The sequence below is a fragment of the Micromesistius poutassou genome, assembly GCF_964030765.1.
Source record: "Micromesistius poutassou genome assembly, chromosome: 9".
Classification (NCBI taxonomy): Eukaryota; Metazoa; Chordata; class Actinopteri; order Gadiformes; family Gadidae; genus Micromesistius; species Micromesistius poutassou.
Window position 1 is genome coordinate 7154092 of NC_140279.1, and position 24934 is coordinate 7179025.

Consider the following 24934-nt stretch of genomic DNA (forward strand, 5'->3'; position numbering starts at 1 on the left):
CCCGAGAACACAGGATTCTCATCATTCTTTAGTGTGTGGTGGCCAACCTGGGTGGCCCAGATTGGGTGCTCTCTTGATGTCACTCCAGCCTGACATTATATCTTATTTTATGATAATGTATTTGCATATGTACAAGAAAATATGATAATAATGATAATTTCCTTAGTACTTTTCTACTCCAATTCTCCCTCTTTACTTCTCTCTTCTCAACCTGCATTGCAAATAGTATTATTATTGTTATTTGAAACAGTTTAGTTTCTTTGACAGTTCCCAGGAGGGGTGGATTCACATTCATGTATTGGCTTTATAGATCTCACAAGAACGTGACATCATCTTGGGACTGTACCCAGCGCCAGTGGGCGTCGTACTCCAGGTGCATCTTCCCATTCATCTTGCAGGTGTCCAGGTCCTTCTTCGCGTTTGTGTAGGCTTTGAATTTGGGGCTGTGGCTCTTTCCCAGTTTGTCGCTGAGACATGGCTCGATTGGATCAGAACCACTGGTTTTCTTGGCCGATTTTTCCAAGGTCCCTTTGTTCTTAATGGGCCTAGACTGACCGTTGTCCTTGCCGACCGGGTCTTTCTTACCCTGCTCTTTGGTCTTTGTCCAGATAGCAGCCTCTCCTTTAGGGCCTTCTTTAGCTTGACCAGCAGCAGCTGCCTTCTTCCCAGTGGCTATTGACCTGCTCCCCCCCATCGCAGCTCCGGCAGCGGCCCCAGCTGTCGCCTCCGCCACGCTCCCCGCCCCGGCGCCCGCTGGACGTCCGTTAGGCACATTGGCAGTAAAAGGACTCGTCCCGGCACTCGTGCCTGCGCACCCGCCGGCTGCCCCACCGCCGGCTGCCCCACCGCCGGCTGCCCGACCGCCGGCTGCCCCACCGCCGGCCCCTTCCACGGCGCAGGGGGCCAGGCTGCCAGTCCGACCTCCAGCAGGGGCCGCATCAGGCCCCAGTGGCCGAGCCGCGTCGGGGGAGCAAAGTACGGACTCTGAACTCGTGGGTCCATACTCGTCCATGTCGTCGGCCAGTGTGTCCAGGTAGCTGCCGATGGAGATGTTGTCCAGCTTGTCGTTGGGGTCGTGGAGGCTGCTCCAGGAGCCACGCCAGGAGGTGTCGGGCCCCTCGCCCAGGCTGTACTGGCTGCTGGTTAGGCTGCTGCAGCGGCTGGTGAGCGTGCTGCGCTCCTCAGCCAGCCAGCGCACCGCCTCCATGCCCTCGTGGAGCGCCAGCAGCTGCTGCAGGATCTTCACGTCCAGCGAGCGCAGGAGAGCCTGGGAACCACAGAGACAAGATGGGTGAGCACGCGGGACCACGAGGGGGCTACCTCATGCCATTTCCAAATAGTTATGTTGCTATATGTACTCTGACTGTGCACCTTGTAGTACATTTTTAAGACTTAGGGAATATATAATGAAAGGCTTTATTGTCAAGTTTAGGAGGAAAAACAAGGGAATATATCACAGAGCAAATTAACCCGAAAGCTGTTACAACACCAGGAGTCAAAGGAAGAGGTTTATTTATTTTAGTTTCAGCTGCTTAGCCGTAGCTCATAATGGTATTAATATGTAGCACGTCACTATTATTGCAGTCATGGTGAAATAATGACCTCTAATGATAATATAACGGCGAGCAAAAAGACTGGAAAGACTTTAGAAATGGCAATAAAAGACATGAATGAAAAGGGGGGGAAAAAACTAAATTCTGCTGAAGTATTGACTCATTTGGTAAAAATAAGAGAGGGATAGTTGTAATGAACCAGAGAGTGGCCGGGCCTGCCAACCTACTGCTCCACTCAGCTTACAAAAGCAAAGGCAGTAATGAGGATGGAAAAACGTTGGTCATGTATCACCTCTCCTCAAACACATGAGGAGGTCTGAGGAGGAGTGAGCAGGGCAAGGTCTGAGCGAGCCGTCATTTGGGTTATGCATCCATTCAGGTAGTATCCGTCCCTACTACACAATAATCATTCTGCTACATCATACAGCCCTATCCCAGCCCCCAACCCCTTCCATCCTTCACTGGCCTCTACCCAAGGGACCAGATGCCCCAAACGATGCAGAATAATTCTCCATGTAATTCTGCAGCTCAGAATTGTGCAAAGGTAGACTGGTCTACATTTTATTTTAACTTAGTATTACGTTTTTTAATACCTACCTTTGCTATAACCTATTAATGTCATAGCACTGCTGTACACATCCACATAACACATTTATAGAAACCCATCACAGCATTTTTTGTTTTAACTACTTGGCCCCTAAGGGCTTAAGTCTCTGACCTTTCCACATCATTGTCTACATTTTGTATTTCCTGCAACCGTGAGGCCCATCAGTCTTATGCCCTTGTCAATAAAACTGTGGAGTACAATCCACTGATTGTTGGATGTCAAGTAGTCAACTTAAACATTGTGTTGTTGTCACAGTGGGAGCAATGGTTCATAACAGGTCCTATATAGTTACACAGAGATTTACTACAGGATGTCAGTCAGTGGAAGGCAGTCTTGGAAAAACAAATAGTTTCCACAGAATCATCTACATGAGTGGGCGGTGCCTGGCCTCTAGCTGAACCATCAGGAAAGGCTGAGAGTGACAGGCTAAAGCTTCCTGATGTGATCCATGGTTTCCCAGCTGCATTTTCCCATTCATCTATCAAAACATAACATCCCCCCACCCATCCATGTCTCCATCCATTCACCTTTCATCTGTTCATCTCCTCTATGGTTTTCATCCATCCATTCATCAGAGTCCAAATAGTGAACGGCCAGGTAAAAAGAGTTCTAACTTAAATGCTCTTATAATACTTGACACACAGCTCTGTAGGAGTAGGGGCATAGTGCTATAAAAGGCTTTTCCCACAGGCAGCAGAGTAGTGGACAGTTAAGAGAGGGGATCAGACCTGAGGTTTTGAGGTTACGGCTGGCGGGAGCAGAGTCCTTAATGAGGATGGCAGTAAATATACCTCCCTAGCCGAGTCAGGTGTGTGTGTGTGTGTGTGTGTGTGTGTGTGTGTGTGTGTGTGTGTGTGTGTGTGTGTGTGTGTGTGTGTGTGTGTGTGTGTGTGTGTGTGTGTGTGTGTGTGAGAGATCTGTACCTTGAAATGTACACCGTTTTAGCTGCTGTTCTATGTACAATATGGTTTGTACTATTATGTTGTTTGCCTGTGTTTTACAATGTGTAAGTAGGCCATACAGGCTTGTTTTAATACCGGTAAAGGATTTTCTCATATTTCAATAAGGTTGTTTTTTTTTGTTTGTTTCAATAAACACACATGGTTTCCAATGTGCAGAAAGCGCAAAGTATAACTTAGTTACATGCTCTAAGGCATGGCCGTTTCAAAGTTTTAAACCCATTTAAAACTTTCTGGCAGTTTTTCCATTAAGCAAAACATTAAATTTGCATATCATCAGTGTAGTGGTGCATAAAATTTGAACATGTATAGAAGACTAGGAGGCTCAACAAATATAACCTAAATACGTTTTTTATTCCTTCTTTGCTAATAGTGCCAACAATCTATTACCAAAATGGTTCCAATTTCCCTGATCAGGCCTTGGCCCGAGCCTCTTGGACAATTCATTGGATTCTGCAGAGCTCAGTTACCAAATTTTGGTGTGTGTGTGTGTGTGTGTGTGTGTGTGTGTGTGTGTGTGTGTGTGTGTGTGTGTGTGTGTGTGTGTGTGTGTGTGTGTGTGTGTGGAGGGGGGGGGGTCGGTGTGTGTGTGTGGTTGGGTGGGTGGCTGGGTTGTGGGTGTGGGTTTTTGTCTGTGTGATATCAACATGAATAGAGTAAAAGACAAACATTTTAGCTAATTTCGATCCGTACTACTAAAGGAGGAAAGGGTACAATGGACCAATCAGAACTGCTTTCATGCAAAAACTTCCTTTCAGATCGTCTGCACATTGTTTACTAGTCTGAATTTTTCATCTGCCTGATATCTAATTTTGATTTTGTGCATTTGTCTTGGAATGTTGAATCTTTCATGTTTGATCTATTTTGGATAACTTATTATACAAATCTGGACGAATCTGGAAATGTGTATTGTCAAAAACAGCGAACAATATCCTGTCCCAGTAAAACATAAACTGCTGCACCCATCTCTGCACACCACATTTAATTAAAAGTTGTATTTTATACTTGCACCCTGTATTGGCTCTCTCATTTAATTTAACACCATGTTTATTTTCCTGTGTGTGTGTGTGTGTGTGTGTGTGTGTGTGTGTGTGTGTGTGTGTGTGTGCTCTTATTTATAAGCATAACAAACATAATTTCTAGGTAATCCCACCAAGGAAATTGCATTCCACTACCTGCCTTCTAAAAATATTCAAATCAGATGGTGTGTGTGTGTATGTCAGTGTGTGTCTCTGGGTCTGTGTGGGTGTGCACGCATTTTTAAATGATTCAGCAAGCATTGATAAATTTTCCATCCGTGCGGTTCTTGGCACCCATGGTTGAAAGTGAGCCACTCACTTTAGCGTCGTGTAAAATGATGTTGATGTTATGCTGTGCATTCCATTGCCCTCCAGCTCCGAGCTCAAATAAGCCTAGTGTGGGTTCTCTAGAGTCTACGTGGTCCCTGGCTGCATGTCTCACTGCCTCACCCCTCCTGGTTCTCACACGTGAGGACCAAAATGAACAGATAACAAGCACATCATGCATGCATGCTGAACTTTTCCTTATCAAATACGATGGGATCACGGACGCATGGTCTCTTTGTTGTTTACTTTGGGGTATTATCCTCTTCCGGATGCCCCAGGCATGCAAGCACTCAGGAGTGTTAAAGCTAAACAGAGCAGGCCCCTGTGACTCCTTTCTCCTCCCCTCTCACAGGGCCGTGGAGATATGGTGTGTGACTGTGACGGTTAACAGATGATCTGCGATGCGGAAAGACCATACAGACTGTTGTGCAGAGACCCTACACAGTAAACCAGTTTGAGGTCTATGACATCTAACAGACATGAGTGATAACAACGCTTTGGGGATTAGCACCAACACTTGCTGCTGCCACTCTCTCTCTCTGTCTCTTGCTCTTTTTCTGCATTACTGACTGCACATATTCATCAACGTGTATTTCACCTTTCCATTTGAACTATTTTTTTTAATACAGAGTTGATTAGAGTAGAGGTCACATCTGATTAATCGTTGCTTCCGGGACGTCATTGTGGATTGATCCCAGTGTCCACACTCATGTCTTTCCACAGTTACATGAAGCTTTTTTTCTCTCTCTGTCTCTCCCCCTGTCCGTCCGTCTCTCTGTCTGTCTCTCCTTTGCTCTCCCCAGACCTCCCATCGAGCCATCTGTTTCAATGTCGGCACTGGTTATGTCTGACGATCGTTCCTTGGTTTCCATCATCTCATCTCGTCTTTCCCTGTTTGTTTACCGTGCCGCTCGTATCATTTAGCTTTTGCTATCAATTTATAATATTGATCTCTGTACGAGTTGTGTCTCTCTCTCGTATTCTATCTCTCTTTATTGTCACTCTCCCTGTTCATTTTTCATCTGAGAAATCTTAGTTAGGTCAGTACATGTTTGCCCCTGCAATTATACATACATTCCTGGGATACTTCAAATATATTAATCATGGTCATAACAACAATCTCTTATTTAGGACTAACCCCCAATTAAACGTTGGGGTTTAAAAGGGCATGACAGGCTAACCCTAAACCCACAGACAGACAGGTAAAAACCATTATTAGGAAAAATCTGACTAAATATTGGCCTGGGATGTTACTTTGGGACCTCCAGAATTGGAATGTGTTCCATTCTGTTGCATATAAGAATATACAATAAAATCTGACCTACTTAATGCTGCTGCCATCCTGCTAGAATCATTATTAAGGAAAGTCTTTCCATTTACAGCTATGAGGGATCAATCACTATGAGATCCATATTCACACGCACACACACAGACACACACGCGCACACACACACGCACACGCACACGCACGCACGCACGCACACACAGATAGAGGGGATGTGTTTGGATGGTGGCACACATGTGAATCAGCATGTGGATGCTTTTGTATGTGTGTGCACAGCCTTTTCATAGAGCATCCCTGTGCATGTGTGTTAGTCCTCTGCCATACTGTACTGTACATCTGACTAAGCATATCTATTTAGAGTGCAATCGTTCAAATCTAAGTTAGCTTCATCCACACACACACACACACACACACACACACACACACACACACACACACACACACACACACACACACACACACACACACACACACACACACACACACACACACACGGGGAAGTAGTGCTGCTCTTTCCTGGCAGTCTCACAACCTTATGCCTCTCCTAAGCCCCCCTCTGTGAAAATGCCCCCATGTATCCCAGCATGCTTTGAGGCAGGGACAGGCTGACTTGGTCAACAACAAAACAACAATGTGAATACATTTTTAGAATATTTAAAATCCACATGTTCCAAAAATGAAAAGGGGCTGTACATGTACTTGGCTGAAGAGGTCTCCCTATGTGTAGCGCTTCAGTGTCATTTTCATTTTTCTGTCCCAGCCACAGATGGGGGGAGCTTCTTGATTGGCCACTGGAATGACATGAATGTGTGGGAACCACATGTGACCTCAGAAGAGGAAAGCTATTTGAGTGTAGTGGTGCTCTCTGTATAAACAACAACAGGCACATCTTTATCTCTATTGCATAAGAACAGACACATATTTATCTCATATCTCTAGTGTATATAGAACACACACATCTCTATTCCATATCAATAGTGTATAAACAACAAGCAGATCTATATACCATATTTCTAGTATATAAACAACAAGCACATCTTTATTTCCTATCTCTATGATATAAACAACCACACACATCTCTATTCAATATATGTAGAGATTAAACAGCACACCTAGTTTATATTGACCATCCCCATACCTATCACAGATTTAACGATTTTCGCTTGCTAAATATTCCTCCTGCTAGGCCTACTCCTGCTACTTATTACTAGCCTACTTAATTATGTTATTACTCCTTATATTGATGATTGATGACGATGAAGATGATGATGATATGTAACTTTCATGATCATCCCCATAATCCTCTTCAAAGATTATGATGCTGTTGTGATTGTTATGTTATTATATTCATTATATTCAACAGCCACCTGCCGCTACTCACACAGAAGGCGCTACTGAATCATTGACTGAGTGGATGGCTAAACCTATGGGTCAAATCATTGTGGAATAGCCTATATTCTGGCTGTCAAACATACTTTCTACATTCACGTGTGTGTGTGTGTGTGTGTGTGTGTGTGTGTGTGTGTGTGTGTGTGTGTGTGTGTGTGTGTGTGTGTGTGTGTGTGTGTGTGTGTGTGTGTGTGTGTGTTTCTTTTCAACATGCGCATGCAACACACTGTTCAGTCGCCCTGACATGTCGATCTTACCATATCGATCTTTAACTTCCTAATCTTTTCATCCAAACCCTTCTTGCCCCCATCGCGATCTGCCGCTGCAATCTCGTGTGTCTTCATCAACGACGCTTCGTCTCTCATACACTTGATCAAGCCCTCGGGAATCTTTCGTCCGATCTTTACCTCTATGTCTCTGAGGTCTGGTAGGACCGTCTCGCCGTTTGCGCCGTCATCCATCGCGTCCCGTTATGTTGACGACCTATTTATTTTTTGTATCTTAAAAAAACAAGAAAAGTACATAGGTCCTTTTTGTTTTAGCTTCCCGGAGTGGTGTGGGAAGCTGCAAGTGTCACCTCTAGTGAGACGGCCAGCATCCTACCGTGGTCCATTAGTTTGGATGCGCCGATCCAAATAAACAAGTTGGCAGCATTTGAACACGAAGCTGTGATGACACGAGAATTGACCACTGAGTTTCACCATTCGACGGGCATTTAGCAATACATATGGCAAACAAATGGATAAGTTCATCATATAACGGCACGAAAGACATATATCGCCATGATCGTGGATGACTTGCCCCGTCGCTTCGCTCGTCCGGCGTTTCTACCGTCGAGGGCAAAAACAAATCATTCCTCGGTTGCTTGAATGGAGATGTCTACACGCAGAAAACTGGATGTTTTGGACGGCTATATTCCGTCAAGATGCATTGCGTAGGACCAACTGCACGGCAGCCACACAACACTCCACCTGCATTATGGTCACAGCAACCAGCAGCCGCAGAGCTGAGCGAAAAACGCACTGTTTCTCCGGCCGTAATGACTGTAATATCACGCCCTCTCGAAGCTCCCCATGGCTGGTTCACTGCTACTGTTCCACAGAGCTTTTATCTTTTCACTAGCAGCAGGTTCTTGACTAATGGGGCAGGACCTGCCCCCAAAAATATGATGCTAAAAAGAAAAGGTGATTTGTTGTCCTGGGTTTGGTGGTCAAAAACATAGATTAAAAACAAATCAAATCCTCTGTCAGCATACGAAAGCAGTCATGTCTTTCTGCAGAACTAAAGATGGAGACTATTAGAAGTATGGATCATGCGTAGACACTAATCACATGATTATATGAATGCATACATTATACCTTAAACTCGCACTCTCAAAACTTTGTTGTGGAGAGACGGAGATGGAAGTGTGTGTGTGTGTGTGCGTGTGTGTGTGTGTGTGTGTGTGTGTGTGTGTGTGTGTGTGTGTGTGTGTGTGTGTGTGTGTGTGTGTGTGTGTGTGTGTGTGTGTGTGTGTGTGTGTGTTACTGGCAGACAGGTCATTTATCTCGGCTGATTAATTTGGAGCAACACACAAAATGTTGAATAAAACAATGAGTAAAACCCCTCAATGAACAATTGAGGAGTGTTTTGGATGCTTGTTTTAGACATTGTTCAGAAACTATGGCTGTTAATTGGAAATATGCTCTTATGCATGTGTGCTATATGGACGAGTTATCGCACATTAATTTATTAAGACAATTTAATGAGCTCCTAAGAAATAACAGCAGGCTACATATTTTCCATCTCGTTTTTCTCTCTAAATGCCAAAGCTGGCAGGGGGAGCAGCAGGAGCGTCTCTTAGGACACAATCCTTCTCTAACCTTATGGATGACCTATTCATGATAACATGGTCTGGCATCGAATACATCCACACCAAGAAAATGTATATAGTATATGTACATAGCAGAATATATAATTTATATAAAAAGAAAAAGAAAAAACTGGTTATTAAAGGAAAATGTTTGAACCCAAGGCCCTATTCACACATTGTCTGATTCTTTATCTGTTAGTCAGTAGGTCTACTACTATTGTACAGCAGAATCTCTGGGGAAGAGCCTGGGCCGGAAACAACGAAGGTGAAGGGGCAAAGTTACACTGTGTTTCCTGTTTCATCACAGAGATATTCAACCAAAGAGAAAGGGAATCATCATCATCATCATGGTATAACATGCAATTCAAAATGGTGTCTGTGATGTTGAATTGACAAACAAATAGGCCCAAAGATAGACAGGATATCTGACCTTTTTTTTTTTTTTTAATGAGCAACATGAATATCGAGGGAAAAGTAATCAACAAACATAAACATGGCCATTAGTGATCACTCTAAGCCGATGCAGGTTCAGCACACTGCCCAGGCATCAGGGCACGTTTACGACACAAAGCGACAGGAAGTTGGCAGCAGGGAGGCTTGGAGAGCTGTGCAGTGTGCTGGTGGGCCATGGGAAACTAAAGGGATTTCTGCCAGGGTTGGCTCTCCTCAGCATGCCACTGTAGGGCTGGCTGCTGACTAGGAGACGGTGCATTTGGGAAGACGGCACAGGAAACAACTCTGATGGTTACAAGAGGTCTTGAAGTGCTTTCAGAGCTTTTAATGTTTCGTTTTCTGCACGTTTTCTGCACTTTGTCAAGAGGCAGGTGGTCAAATGTAGCATTGCAGGAAGTGAGGTGAGAGATTGACATCCAGCAGTGATGGCTTAAATGCAGGTTTTACGAAGCAAAAATGAAGCCAAAGAATTTATTTTTGGTCACAACCTAATTTAAAAGGAGTGAACAGCTAACCCCAGCTAATATCGCATATGTATTATCTCCATAATTAACCCTAACCCTAACGTAACCCTAAGGTAAGAATGGATGACCTTTATATAAAAACATGTTTAATGCAACTCAGCACGACTCAGGCATCCTAGTAGAACACACTAGGGCAGGTTAAAGAGTGCAGGTTAAAGAACCAACGTTTGTAAATGTACATTGTTATTCACAGCTGGTAGTGCTGGAAGCTGTCTGGCTGTTCTCCATTCAGTGTGTCTCTGGCCACACTGCACATGAAGACAATCAGTACATGGACTTGTTATTCAGGTCTGTACAATTAGTTAATTCCCATATCCAAGTAAGAAACGTATCTTCTTTACGTTTCTTTTTATCTATAAATATATATATATATGTATATATATGCCTAGATGGTTAGGATGGTAATTGGGGTTCCATTATATTATTTCACTATTGCTTTTTTTGTTGTTATTTAATTCATGTCTTTATCCAAAGCAACATTCATTGTTTTGGTATTTGTTTGTCATTGTGTTCAGTCATTATACGTGCTGGGCCTTTCTCAATGCAGCCCATTATGAGCCCCACTAATAACTGGGTTAACTGAGGCTTAGCAGGACAGCACTACAACCTCTGTGACAGTATGTGGGAAACATGTCCTAATCCCTGCTGTGTATCCTGGAACGTAGCCGAGGACCCCAGGGTCAAGGGGGATAACACCTCTACCATAATCTCTATTTTATTCCTCTGTTCTGAGAGCATGTTGGAACCACCTAGCCATCATCCATAAGGCATAGAATATGAGTACAAATATAGATATTAATTTTATTTAGCTAGTGTTTATACAACATAGGCGTACATATCTCTATTCCCTATCTCTGTAATACTTGTATTCTGACAAATTAGAAACATAACTTCGTTATGAAACATTGTCCAACCTACAATGTACAATTGCCATGGCAACGATGGTCCAGGATAACAGTGTGGGCATGGAAAAACAAACAGATCTGGTTTCAGAACACCTACACACTGCAAACAAACCCACGAAACAAACACACACTCCCTGGCAAATATGCTGCACAATTCTGAATCTAATACAATGGGGGAAAAATGGTGAACCATTAATATCGGAAAGTTACAGTCATCCTATTACACAGAGAATACAGAATAATAAACTCCAGACATAACCTTAATCAAGTTAAATCATAGATAGTGGCATAATTGTTTTATTGCATTGATATGGGATAGTAGGCCTTATGATGCACCTAACCTAGTCTATCTTGCGAGTTATTCCCTTGTGCTGGGAATAATCATTTCTGTAAACCTACGTCATCTCTCTGTCTCGTCTGTTTCGTTGTAAATCCACAGTTCCCTCTAGTGGATGATTGTGGCCTTGCAGTTGAGTTAAACATTTAAAAAGAGAACTAATGTGAATTTAAATATGTCTAACAACAACCCCCTCCTTTTCCCTTCACTGTAACCACTCCCCTCGAAATTAGTAAGAACAGACTGGGACTGTGTGGGTGGAGTTTAAGTCATCTGTCACCACACATTCTCGATGGATGAGCTGCCCTGGGCAATGAGCTGTCCTGGATACTGGAGATTAAACTCAAATAATTGATACAGTTATTTGGCTTTTTAATTGTGTATTGCGCTCACTCTGAGGTGTAGTTACATGTGGGATTTTTTTGGGAGTTACATGTGGGCGTTTTCTCAACCGTTCCTTGAACAATTATTACAGAAGTTGTGATATTTTCCCAATGCACGCCAGTCCTGTTGGTTGACATTCTGTGTGTGTGTGTGTGTGTGTGTGTGTGTGTGTGTGTGTGTGTGTGTGTGTGTGTGTGTGTGTGTGTGTGTGTGTGTGTGTGTGTGTGTGCTAGCTTGAGTTTGTAGTCAAGACATCATATATCATGTCATTGTGTCTGACCAGAATTCAATTGCAGTCCAAGCAGAAGCCATCCATAAATGCAAAGTATTTCACAAAGCTCTATATGTGTGTCTAATCTCTTTGTACCGCTTATGATTGGATTGAGATTGGACTATGGCCTGAAAAGGAAGTAAAAGTGTGTGTGTGTGTGTGTGTGTGTGTGTGTGTGTGTCCCACACAGAGTGCTAGTGCACTCTGTCTTCCCTCACACAAGGTCACACCCAGGTCCAACCTGTTTTACCTGTCTTCACCTGCTGCCCTGCCATTTGGTAGCCCGCTGTACCCAGGGTGAGCTCCAGCATTGACACAGCTCTGTGGACGGCAAGACTAGCAGCTGTCCTTTTCTACAGCCGCCCTGATAACCAGAATTACAACTTGTGACTGCAAATCGATTACAGAGTCTACACAGGATTCCTTGACTGTATATTTACTTGTATTCCTTCAACAGAAACAGCGAGGTACGAGTGAGAATGTGCTAATTAGAGCTAATACCAAACAGAGAAGGGAGGGAGTGGAGGAGGAGGAGTAGTAGTACTAGGAGGAGATGGAGGAGGGGGTGATGGAAGCGGACGGCAGCACAGATGACATAGAGGCCATCATGGAGAACATGGAGTACATCCCGGGCTACTTCCACCTGGAGCTCAACCTCAACGGCAACCCGACAGGGCCCGTGGAGTTGCGGCAGCGGGACACCCACCTGAGGCTGGACGGCCTGCGGGCGGAGGTGGAGGCGGAGTCGGGGTACCTGCGGTACGCCGTGCGCAACCTCCTGGGCTTCCTGGCCTTCCACCTGGAGCAGCTGGAGGTCGCAGAGGAGAGGTTCAGGTGAGGGGACAGGGTGAGTGTTGGGAGCGAGGGAGTGAGTGAGGGACTGATGGACTGACTGAGTGAGTGAGTGAAACAATGAGAGTGTTTGTGAGTGAGGGAGTGAGTGAGGGAAACAGTGAGTGTGTGTGTGAGTTGAATTGAATGCCATACCAAACATAAGGGCTTTGGTGACGAGCAGAGGGTTACACACCGTGATGTGTACACACATGTGTGCGCACACCGCACCAACAGACTGACCAAGAAGCACATACTGTATGTCTGGACACCAGAAGCTGGAATAAACCTGAGGCCTTTGCTATGTTTATGATGCAACCAATCAAGATGTAAGCTTTATCTCTTTTTTTTTTACTTATGAAAATATCCGAAACATATCCACTGACAAACTTCCTTCACAATTTATATATATATGATCAATAGATTCCCCTAGATACCTAACAGTGGGCAGTATAGTGTGGTGACCGGTGGTGCCTGTAGGCATCCTAAAATAGCAATATGCCTAACCTCAACCTTTTCCATAATTACCTCTATCTGAATAGTACCTAGAAGTGTAATGTGACGACATAAAACACATAACGATGCATCACAACCTTTGATATTCAAGTGTATATACTTTCACAGAGACATCTGTAAGGAAGACCCTGGTAACCTCAACGCCTGGGCCAACCTGGGCTACGTCTATGACAAGCTGGGCCAGGAGGTGGAGGCGGGGGAGTGTGTGGAGAAGGTGTCCCAGCTCATGGGCCTGGACGGCGGGGAGGCGTGTCAGGAGGAGTCCCGGCTGCTGGCGGCCCGCTGCCTGGCCGAGCAGGCCTACGTCCAGCCCTACGACGTCGAGCTAGACACCGAGGAGGAGCTGAGGGACAGACTGAGCACGTCGCTAACCCTTTACAACCGGGCCCTGGACTACGCAGGGGATCTGGTGAGTCCTCACAAATGCCGCTTCCTGTATGGGCGTTTTTTTTTCTTGTGTTATTGTATTGATTTGGTCTTCCTGCTGTTCTAGTATTACAGTTATTTAAAGAAGCTTCCGTTTTTTTCAGATACAACTGGAAGAAAAAAGAAGTTGGTATTTTAAAATGGCAACCATTTACATCAGGTATAAGGCTTTCATTTTTCTTCCTTTTTCAAGGAACCAAACTCTGAACTCAAACACCATGACAGTTTATTGCAAATGGAAAGCCACATCATGTGTCATAGATGGCGGTGCTGTCATGGTGATTTGATTTCATTGTTTGGCTAATCTTTGAAGGCGTATGTGCTTTTATGAGTAAATCTAATGTGTTATTTTCACACTATGGAATAATTAAGAAGCACTGTTATCCTTGCAGGCTAGATGACATAGTGAAGACCAAGAATGATTCTGAATATTCCAGGCTATCGCATTACAACAAGGGACTTAGGCTTCTGACTGAAGCACTCAAGTCAAAGAAAACACAGCTCAAAGGTAGGTTATATATCTTCATCCTGTTTTTCAAGTGTCGGTTCTATATTATTACCTCAAGGACACCGTTCCCTGGCTGCATGGAGACCAATGAGTGGGAAACATTTTCAAGTGCTGAGAGTGGAAAGAAACATACACTGAGTGGCAATTTTATTTGCCACTCAGTATATACTTTATGTATAACTGGTCGGTAATGCAATTATCTAATTGGCCTATCATGTGGCAGCAACTGTGTGATGCTTTCTTGTCAACATGGATGCTAATCCCTGATGGTGCATACACATATACCAACATCGTTGATGGTTGTTGGCTGATAAAGTTTCTTGATGGTGAAAATTTTGAATCGATGTTGGCCAGCAATGCATTCTAAAGTCTGTTGTTGATGTTTGTTGGGGCAGTGTGCAAGCACCCTAAGGAATGTTTCAGCTCCTTGCTGCCCACCCAGTATTGGACAGCTGTACCTAATAGATAGGCCACTGAGTGTAGATTACACAGAAAGAGGTGAAGATATTTTTCTATCGCCTCCATCCTTAGCCTTGTCCAAGGCAATGCTTAGTAATATGAAAATATGTTTAAATACATTATGTATAGAAAGGATGCTATATAAAGACATTACAGTAAAGGCAATAAAATGACAACAACATGACACGAGACACAACAACCTTAGACCTTGACCAATAGACAACAATCATTCATGCCGTCATGTAACATGCAGATGTTTCCCCCCCCTGTCCATCCAGCTCTTTCCTGGTGTTATATTGGCATCATGCTGGAAAAGAAGGAGGAGTTCTCCACGGTGCCCATGTCTATACACGACTGTGGTCTCTCCGGCTCAGACCCCCTGTCCTGCCACGGAACCGTAGGTCCAGACAGCTTCTCATCTCCTTCAGCAGCACGCACAGCCAATCAGACATGGGGCTGTTGTGCAGGACATAGACAACACTGCTCCCCGTCACACTTCATTAAACCGGTGTAGTGGATTGGTTGTTGTTCGACTCCTGGCCGAAAGGTACTCGGTTCGATACCCAACGTCACTGGTCATTGTCAGACGGTTTGGATGTAGGAGTCTCCCACATAACTTAAAATGCCTGTAGAATTTTACAAACACAGACAACGATTAACTGGTTAATTAATGGAAGGGCCGGCCCTGTACACCTGGGGGCCCTATGCAGGATCATTTTGGGGCCCCTTGATAGAGTAGTTTTACCAGAGAGAACAAGCAACTGTATGCATTCATAACCCTTACGGTTTTTATCCCTACCTCTTTGAACATGATTAGCCACAATTATTTTACTACTTATTAGGTATACACTCACTGAAACAGTCAAAGTAAAGCTTACACACTTACCACATTTCTACTTTTACTTTACTGTCTGAATGCCTTGTACATTTTAAAACAGCACTAACTGTTTTGTCCACTAGGCAGCTTACAACCTTTAGTATTAACACATCTTCAATAAAGTTGCTGGAGTCTTGACCCTTTGAACAGATTTTTCCTTTCACACTTAAAAGAGGTGAAAGTTGAAATTCATATTTAGAATTCAAGTGGGTGAAAAAACTGCGAAGCAAAGTAAAGGTAAACCAGTTAATATGTGTCTTCAGTGATGTTTAGTATAGTAATGTCAATTACCAGGGAGAGAGAGAGAGAGAGAGAGAGAGAGAGAGAGAGAGAGAGAGAGAGAGAGAGAGAGCTCTGATTAATGGTTTAAACATGGTATACAGTTTCAAGTACACAATGATGCAAGGTTACAGCAAATAGCCCTGTATTCTTCCTCCTTTGTATGTGTGGTTTGATTTTTAATTCCATAACTGATGTCAGACAACTATTTAAACCACAGGCCATAAAGCTGGCCGCCGACGATGTGTTCGTCCTGAACCTCCTGGCCAAGCTGTTTTTCGTGCTGGGGAAACAGGAGATGTCCATGGGGATCTGTAATATGGCTCTCAGCGTGCTGCCAGACCCTGAGCTCAACTACCAGGCCTACTGCACCCGGGCCAAGGTAGGCTCCCTACCACTTCCATCTTCAGGCTATATGAATATCTTGGAATGGAATGCTATGCTATGCTATAACCTATGCACAGATCAGCAGATCAATAAATTAGGATTAACGTCAAGTCAAGTCAACATTCTCTTTGTTGAGGGCTTCACACGCCACCTTTTATGACACTGAGGGCTGGTTTAAGCAGCCTCACATGGCGGAGTCTGATTGTATACTGCAGCTGGGTGAGGCTGCACACCTGTTGCGTAATCAGTGTGCACAGGTTAAATCAGTAATCTCCACACACACTATCTACTGTAACAATAAACCGGATTAAACAGCAACACCACCACCACCCACCACCCATCACCACTCATCCAAACATAAAGGACAGTGGTGGTGTTAAAGCCAGTTCATTGTTATACATTTAGATAAACCAGCCATGTTAAACCAGCCGTCATCCACACACACACACCCCTATCCCCCCAAGGAGCAAGGAAAAACTCCCTTAATTATCGAGGAGGAAACCTTGGGAAGAAATGCAGAAAAAGGGATCCCTCCTCCTGGGATGGTTAGGAGTGCAATGTTAGTGTGCAGACATAATGGTAGCATAACAAGCAAAACTGTTTGAGCAAAATGTATTTGTTGGAAAAAATAAAATGAGAAGTGTCCATGGTGCTGTAGAGGGGGTTATTATCTCTGACTGCTTGCCGTGTGTTGATCTGATGTGTGCAGATCAACGTGATGGCTTATGTGAGGGACCTGGAGAGGTACAAACAGGGAGAGGGAGGGATCCCGGACAGACAGCAGCTGGCCAAAGCAAAGAGGGACCTGGACAAAGTCCTACACATACACCCCTGCCTGAGGACTCACATGGAGATGGCTCAGGTACCAATGACCTCATTAGAGACATTCCAAGTGACTTTAACCAAATGCATTATCCCACTTGTACCGCAACTCCTCTTATACTTCCATCAACCATTGAAGTAGAAGAGGGTTATTTCATATTTTTCTCAGGATAAAAAGTAGTAGTAGTTCACTCAAAGACTGTTTTATCAGTTAACAGGGTTATCTTGGCTCTCTGAACACTGGCCAGTGTAGTTGAGGAAATGTTGTGCATCACTTTAGAGCGGGGATCAAAAGTGGATCAGATGTGCTGTTGTCTGGAACGAAGACACATCTCTGACCATCAGAAGTTTCACTGGTCGTGATATAATTTATATATATAACTTATATAGATATAACTTATGTGTCTCTATTATTTGGCTGAATGGTCAATGCTATGCAATGTCAATTTCGGATTCATTAAAGAGAGCTAAACGTAATATTGAACAATGACAGTGGTTCCTAAATGAAAAGCATGTTTTGCTGTGCTCAGCAATGTCTGTTTCAGCATCCTTGCCCCACTGTCCCTCTCCATTCCCTCTTGCAGGTGCTGTACTACTCAGGCGTGGATGCGCTGCAGGAGAGGCTGCTGGTGGACGAGGGGGCGGTGAACAGCGCCCTCGTGAGCATCTCCCAGTCCCTGCAGCAGGAGCCAGGCCCCAGCCTCCCAGACCTCCACCTGCTCCGGGGCCGCTGCCTCCTCCTGAAGGGAGAGGAGCAGAACGCCGCGGACTGCTTCAAGAGAGCGATGGCACTGGAGAGGCCCGGGAGCACTGACCCCACGGCTCTGCGCTGCCTGCTGGAGACCCTCCTGGCGCTGTTCGCCCAGGGAGGCCCCGAACCCGGGCCGGGGCCCGTGGTCACCCAGCTTGAAGAGTCGCTGCACAGGGCGGAACAGAGGTACGCTGAAAAGATGGTGCAGGATGAGCTGAGGCACCTGTATCGCTCACACACCGCTGAGGTCACAGAGCTGTCTCGGTCTCTGATTAAAGCGGGCCGGCTGGACCTCGTGAGGCGGCTCCTGGAGGCCATACAGCCGAAGCTGCCCAGTAGAAAGAAAGGGCTTTTCAAGTCTTATTCCATCACCTGAATCAAGTGTATTATTGGCAACATCCATTCCAACTAAATGAATCACCTCACCACCGCATCTTTTACCCTTTTAGTCTCCCAACAGGCGGAGAGAGCGCAACACACTTCAGATGTGGTTTGATTATATAACAAGCAGATTGGGCCAAATTGTTTTTGAAATGCTGCATATTTTTATGAAATAAACAAGACTTCATAAAAGATTTCCATTATGAAAATGGAAATCTAAGATGATGTCTTTGGAAATCTTGAATGATTTTTTGAATATTTATTTTTGGATTATTCTGATGACTTAAATAATCATGTCATGCCTCATCAATGCAACCAATTATTTAAAGGAATGTTCTTTTACTATAAAACAACACCTAAAACTATTCTTAAACTTAAAACTTCGATTTGCACCACACTACATTAGACATGGTGTATTCTCAGTGTATTGTTTTTTTTAATAATTGTATTTTGTTATGTGTAATAATGTGCATTCCAACTTTTGGTATGAAACATTGCTGTGTGTGTGTGTGTGTGTGTGTGTGTGTGTGTGTGTGTGTGTGTGTGTGTGTGTGTGTGTGTGTGTGTGTGTGTGTGTGTGTGTGTGTGTGTGTGTGTGTGTGTGGACTACAAGAGACAGCGTGTGTATTTGATGCTAATTGGCTCTGCATAGTGTATTTTTTATGTGTAACAACTTAAATATCATGTATTCCAACTTTTTGTTCCAAAAAACATTTGTGTGTGTGTGTGTGTGTGTGTGTGTGTGTGTGTGTGTGTGTGTGTGTGTGTGTGTGTGTGTGTGGGGACTACAGAAGACAGCATATGTACAGTATGCTAATTGGCTCTGCCGTTATACATAGTATATGTTTTATGTGTAACAGATGAAATATCCTGACACATTGCTATGACAACGTGTGTGTGTGTAATGTCATGTAGGAAATGTAAAAAGGTTGTTTGTTCAATTCTAATCTCACACCACTGTGTAGCCAGTGGTGTGGTGTACCGCCTACAGGCAGTAGGGGGAGGGGCAAACGAATAGGCAATGTAGGAGTTCCGTCAGCAGACAAAATAAAAAGAAAAAGCGACCAGCAAACACAGCTCAATGGATGTGGCAGGCCACCGAATGCTATAACGGTAACCTGATGAGCTGATTGGTAGAGGGGTAATGACAATGAAAGTGGATAATGGACTACATTCCGAGTTCGTTTAACGGCACCGTTACAACCCCCTGGAACTGAGAATCATGGCTATAAGCATGAGACAAAGCATCTGCCAATACATTATCAGAACTTTTTCTTGGATTTGCTGGTTGTAGTTTTGGAAAATAAAAAAAAAATCTGAAAATCACCTCCTCAATGGTTGGTCCTTTAGTTAGTGCTCATCAAATGGAGGAGAAAAGAAACGGACAGGGTGATCAGTTTCACCTGCACTTCGTGCAACAGAATAGCACTAAACTGTAGTGCAAAGTCTGGAGCAGGGAGCACAGGGGCACTTCATATCAAAGCTTTGACACATTCAGACATGCTGGCAGTCCACAGAACAAACAAACGTTCAGCTTACAATGAGCAAACTAGTCAGTGAAGCAAACCAATGTTGAACATTTCGGTCAAATTCTTCTATGGTAGCAAGCGAGTTGACCTGTGATGGCCCCTTTTTGCTTTAACCGGACCAACCTGTCCCTGACCCACCTGCTTACCTAAGTAGGTGACCGGTGCTTTACTAAAGTCACATTTGGCAAGATTGAGAGTTAGAGAGGCCTTTGCCAACCTCTCGAACACCATTTTCAGAACTTGCATATCTGACGATGTGCAAGAATACACCACCAAATCATTCAGATGTGCGTTGCAATTGGGGAACCAGAATAACACCACATTTAATAACCTTGAAACGTTGGAGATGCAGTCCAAAGGATAGGATATATGTATAGCAAAAGAAATTGGATGCTCATGAGGGGTGGTAGGGCTGAACGCTTAATCAAATTCAAACCGACATTGTGATGTAATGGAACGAGATTTGCAAATCGCAACGCGATTTTGCTGCGCAAAAAAAAAGAAGGGTTACTGGAGATCAGTAAGATTCATATTTATATTTATTTTACAATTCCATAGTTAAATAAAAGATGTTATATCAATTCATCTCAACACATAAGAGCACTTTATATGTGACTGCTTCCAATGTGTTGGTAATACTATACGATGATTTATTGCTTGTGTTAAGTGAATAATGCAGAACATAAGGAACTTTAAAAATTGCATACTTAATCGCAATGGCAATATTGGTGGAAATAATCGCAATTAGATTATTTCCCCAAATCGTTCAGCCCTAATGGGCGGTCATTATTGTCAAACAAAGAGAACTCCGCCTGCCCTGGCTGGCTACTAAACGTTAGTGGACAAACACCAAGAACATACGCGCTGCTCGTCCAACCAGTGCCATTTCAGCAGGAAACAGGTCAGGCCACAGTGTGTTGAGTAAGCATTCAACTGTAGATATCAGACGTCACTGTACCGGTCTGCCGCATAACATCACAGAAGTCCCCACTGCATTGTGCACGGCACGGCCTCATAAACACTTTTTACTGCCCATATTGCAGAGCCTTGTTGAAACACGTCCTAGATCGAGTTAAGGTTACCAGGTTCATGAACAAAACCTTGCACCAACATGGATTAAATTAATCCTGGTTTAGGGTTAATCTAGGGTTAGTTAAATCTAGGTTTAAACTGGTTTATAATTAATCAGAGACGCGTTGCACATCTTAGTTTTAACCCTGGATTAGTTAAACTAGTTTAAACAAGGATTAAAATAGGATTAGTTTGTGTTCAGTGTCTGCGATGATGGATTCTGGCGAAATGTGAACAAATTCACGATGTATGCTTGATAAAGATGGACTAGGCCTACAATATATTCACCAGCTCTCTCGTGAATAAATGATTAACTTGTTGCTTTTATTTACAGAGTCTATATTTACCAAGTCTATATTTACAGAGGGGAGAAAATGAGTGGCCCCCGCCCAAGTGGCACAGCCCAGGTCGGCCTTGAATTAAATATATCCAGGATTAATATTAAAGTTTAAACTAGGTTTAAAGTTTGGTGCAACACGGTTACCAGTTAAACCTTGATTTAATCCAGTTTAAGAGTTAATCAATATTGGTGCAACCCAGTCTAAAGCCCAGTTCAGACCAAAGATTCGCGACGCAACGACTTGCAACGAGACGGTTTTAGAACGTCGCAGGGGAAAAGTTGCAGCAGTGTGAACTGGTCGTCGCAAGGCGTCGCAAGGCGTTGCAAGGAGTCGCCAAAGATTGAACATGTCAAATCGCCAGGTCCAGTTTTAGAACGCAACGATGTGGCTATTTCTCTTCAGCCAATCAGGACACAGCACAGAACAATTTAGGCTTATTAAATAGGCCTACAAGTTGTAGATCCTTATCTTTGGTTCCAGAACAACGATTGTAGATAACGTTAGGCTTGAGCTGATTCATTGACATTATTTTAACGGGACCACCGTTACCGTTACACGTTAGCCGTTGGTTACATGCTGCCAGTCCGACGTGTTCCCATTCCGACAGCGCGTATGCAAATTAGCCATGTGCGCCAAACAGAAGAAGGGCTTGCGCCCGGCGCAATTTACTTTCTACACCGACGCAAGTGTCGTTGCTAGTTTGCACCCGGCGCAAAGCTGATTTTCCCCCGCAGCAACCAGGCACCACTACACTTGCATGTTAAATATTATGATGTCAAAGATTATGCATACGTGTGAAACTGCATAGAAATAGCGTGTGGATTGTGGAAACATTTTTTTTCCATAGGGCTGCATGAATGAACATGAATGAAGTATAGTAAGCTATGCCATGCGTTAAAATAATAATAATAATAACAATATTACATTCGAGCAAAGTATATTCCAGGCTTCCAAAACAAAATCTAGTTTTAGGGTAAATGATTGGTTAAATGATTTGGGAAAGAACAGCTGATACAGCGGTAAATTGTAGGCCTACTTTAAAATCAATGCATCTGCAAACACCGTAGGCCTACAGCAAACACATATGTTCTTGACAAAGACATCGTGTACAAGCCCATTACTTTTAGGATTGATGAGTATTTGATCGTGAGAAAACATAGTTTTACCGCGAGTGAGTGTTTAAAATAATGAATGAATGCGGGTGATGCTTGGTGCGCGTGTGTGTGCACGCCCATCTGTCTAAACACACGCAAATTAAACACGTAAGTGTAGCCTATGAGAAGGAAATCGAGTCAGTCGACCTGCGATAAGCAGCTGATTCTGAACGAACTCGTCTTCGAGATGGACGTGTTCTAACGCATTTTTAATCAATGAAATGTTAACACAACAGTATATATCTGACCATTTAATTTTCGGGGAATTTTAGGGGAAGCCGAGCTTCCCTTGCAGTCGAGAAGTCGCCACTACGAAAGAATGCCATGTATCCAACTAGCGGGATCTAAACAAACTAAGCTCCAGCGAATTAGGCCTACTACAATGCAGAAGTAGTGGAGAATGGCGAAACACAGCAACTCTAACCTACTCTCAACCAAAATAAAACTAATCGCAAACCTAAGTTACTTTTTAGCAGGATGGAAGTGATGCTGATGCGGCTCTCAGCTGTGCCAGAGCGTTCACAGTTGCTTAGGGAGACCACCTGCCGTCGCCGCCCGGTGCAGCAGTGTGAACTGCCCCGTTTTTAGAACGTCTCAGCCCGTCTCGCCGCAAGGAGTTGCGACTTGCAAGCAGTTGCGTCGCGAATCTTTGGTCTGAACGATCGTGATTGTTGACGGGGGAGGGGGACGGACCGACGATCGGGATTGACGTGGGGGGACGCGTGTTTTTTTGGCCGTGAGAAATTGGATGTGTGGCGTGCAGGCAAAAACGTGTGTCACACGGTGCACCGTGCAAGTTGGCAGCTCTGAAATGTATAAATCGAATTACGTGGGAGCCAGAGGGAACCAAGCTCCCAAAAAGGCAACAAAGTCAAAAAACTGAGGGGGTCTCTCATATATCTGAAGGTGTCTGCCATATTTGGCATTGTAATTTCATCTTAAACAACGCTCATTATCCATCCCCGTGCGGTCTTACCTATTATTAAATAATAAAAAAAATAATAATTATAAAAAAATATATAAATATATATAAAAACAGATTTAAAAAAAGATATGAAAAAAATATGAAAAAAAAATTATATCAAAAAAATTATAAAAAAAAAATTATATCAAAAAAAATTATGAAAAAAAATTATATCAAAAAAAGTTATATAAAAAAAAATTATGAAAAATAATTTATCCCCAAAAAAATATAAAAAAAAATTATTTAAAAAAAAATTATTAATTTTAAAAATAATTAAAAAAAAACCTGCGCACAAATGTTTTTTTTTGGACCTGCGCGCGCATCTTTTTTTTGGACATGCGCACGCGCATCTTTTTTTTGGATCTGCGTGCGCATCTTTTTTTTGGACATGCGCACGCGCATCTTTTTTTGGATCTGCGCGCGCATGTCCAAAAAAAGATGCGCGTGCGCATCTTTTTTTTTTTATATAATTTTTTTTAAAAATATTTTTTTGGATATAATTTCTTTTTGATATAATTTTTTTTTCACATTTTTTTGATATCTTTTTTTAAATTTGTGCGCAGGTCCTATTTTTTTTTTTTTTAATGAAATTACAATGCCAAATATGGCAGACACCTTCAGATATGAGACCCCTCAGTTTTTTGACTTTGCCTTTTTGGAAGCTCGGTTCCCTCTGGCTCCCACGTAATTCGAACACTGATTTATACATTTGCAGGGCATGTTAAATAAGTGCGGTGTAAAACCAAAGATAATACCGTTAGCATCTACAACTTGTATTTAATAAGCCTAAATTGTTGTGCTGTGTCCTGATTGGCTGAAGAGAAATAGCCACATCGTTGCGTTCTAAAACTGGACCTGGCGATTTGACATGTTCAATCTTTGGGGACTCCTTGCAACGGCATCAGCATCAGCCTTGCGACGACCAGTTCACACTGCTGCAACTTTTCCCCTGCGACGTCCCAAGAGTCTCGTTGCGTCGCGAATCTTTGGTCTGAACTGGTCTTAGGAGACCGTCTATGTGGTATCAATGATGAATTTACCTTAACATGTTCGCTGTAACTGTTGTAATTAGAATAGTTGGTTGAATAATGGACTAGGCCAACATGGACGCAAGATAACCTAATGTGCTATGATGATATTGCTTTTGATAAGGGTGATGTGTACCTTTTTCTAAATATTATGTTTTATATATATATATTTTTTTAAAATTTAAATTAAAATATGGTATCACTATTAAAATGTGACTATATGTTTCTGTATACAAATGTTATATCTCCTGTACATGTTTGTATATAATTATGATATTATAGTACCTGTGGTGTAACTTCGGTGATTTGGATACACTGTGACCCCAAACACACTCGTGTCTTGGGGTGATTGGGTGATTGGCAGGCGAGCCTATAAAAGGCCGCTGCGCCCTGTGACGCATCACGTACAAGGAACACGGATGAAGGGCTAGACCCGAAACGTTTCCCCTTGTTTATGTGTCCTGTAATTGTTGTTTCGGCTTTTAAAATACTTTTGGAACTTTTCAGCCCTAGTGTGCGATCTCCCCATTCTTCACTTGATAAACACTTAAAACATTAGTTTGCCAGCTGCTGGTCAGAGATGACTATGGGCATCAAGAGAATTAACATGAAAAAGTTCAGTGTTAAATTTCACATGACATGTCATTCACAGCTGCTAGTCAGTGATCAAAGTGTGAATTTCAAATTCAACAATATGGCCAAATATTCAGGTATAACTTGAAAAACATTCTGCAGTTACACTTAT

General features: G+C 43.2%; 2 protein-coding genes across 2 annotated transcripts; one reads left to right on the top strand and one right to left on the bottom strand.

Moving 5' to 3' along the window:
• Positions 1–313: 313 nt before the first annotated feature.
• On the bottom strand, positions 314–7973 carry lurap1 (leucine rich adaptor protein 1; the record flags this gene model as incomplete). The annotated part of the gene is made up of 2 exons (XM_084473545.1): positions 7397–7973; positions 314–1267 (listed from the first exon to the last, which is right to left on the bottom strand). Exons 1-2 carry the CDS (start codon positions 7598–7600, stop codon positions 314–316), a joined length of 1158 nt encoding a protein of 385 aa, XP_084329671.1. The 5' UTR covers positions 7601–7973.
• A 4445-nt stretch (positions 7974–12418) lies between these two features.
• On the top strand, positions 12419–18097 carry ttc22 (tetratricopeptide repeat domain 22; the record flags this gene model as incomplete). Its single annotated transcript, XM_084473546.1, has 8 exons — positions 12419–12699; positions 13321–13621; positions 13743–13798; positions 14031–14146; positions 14884–15002; positions 15982–16143; positions 16858–17010; positions 17555–18097. The coding sequence occupies 8 exons, from the start codon at positions 12419–12421 to the stop codon at positions 18095–18097; spliced, it is 1731 nt and encodes a 576-aa protein (XP_084329672.1).
• Between the last annotated feature and the right edge of the window lie 6837 nt (positions 18098–24934).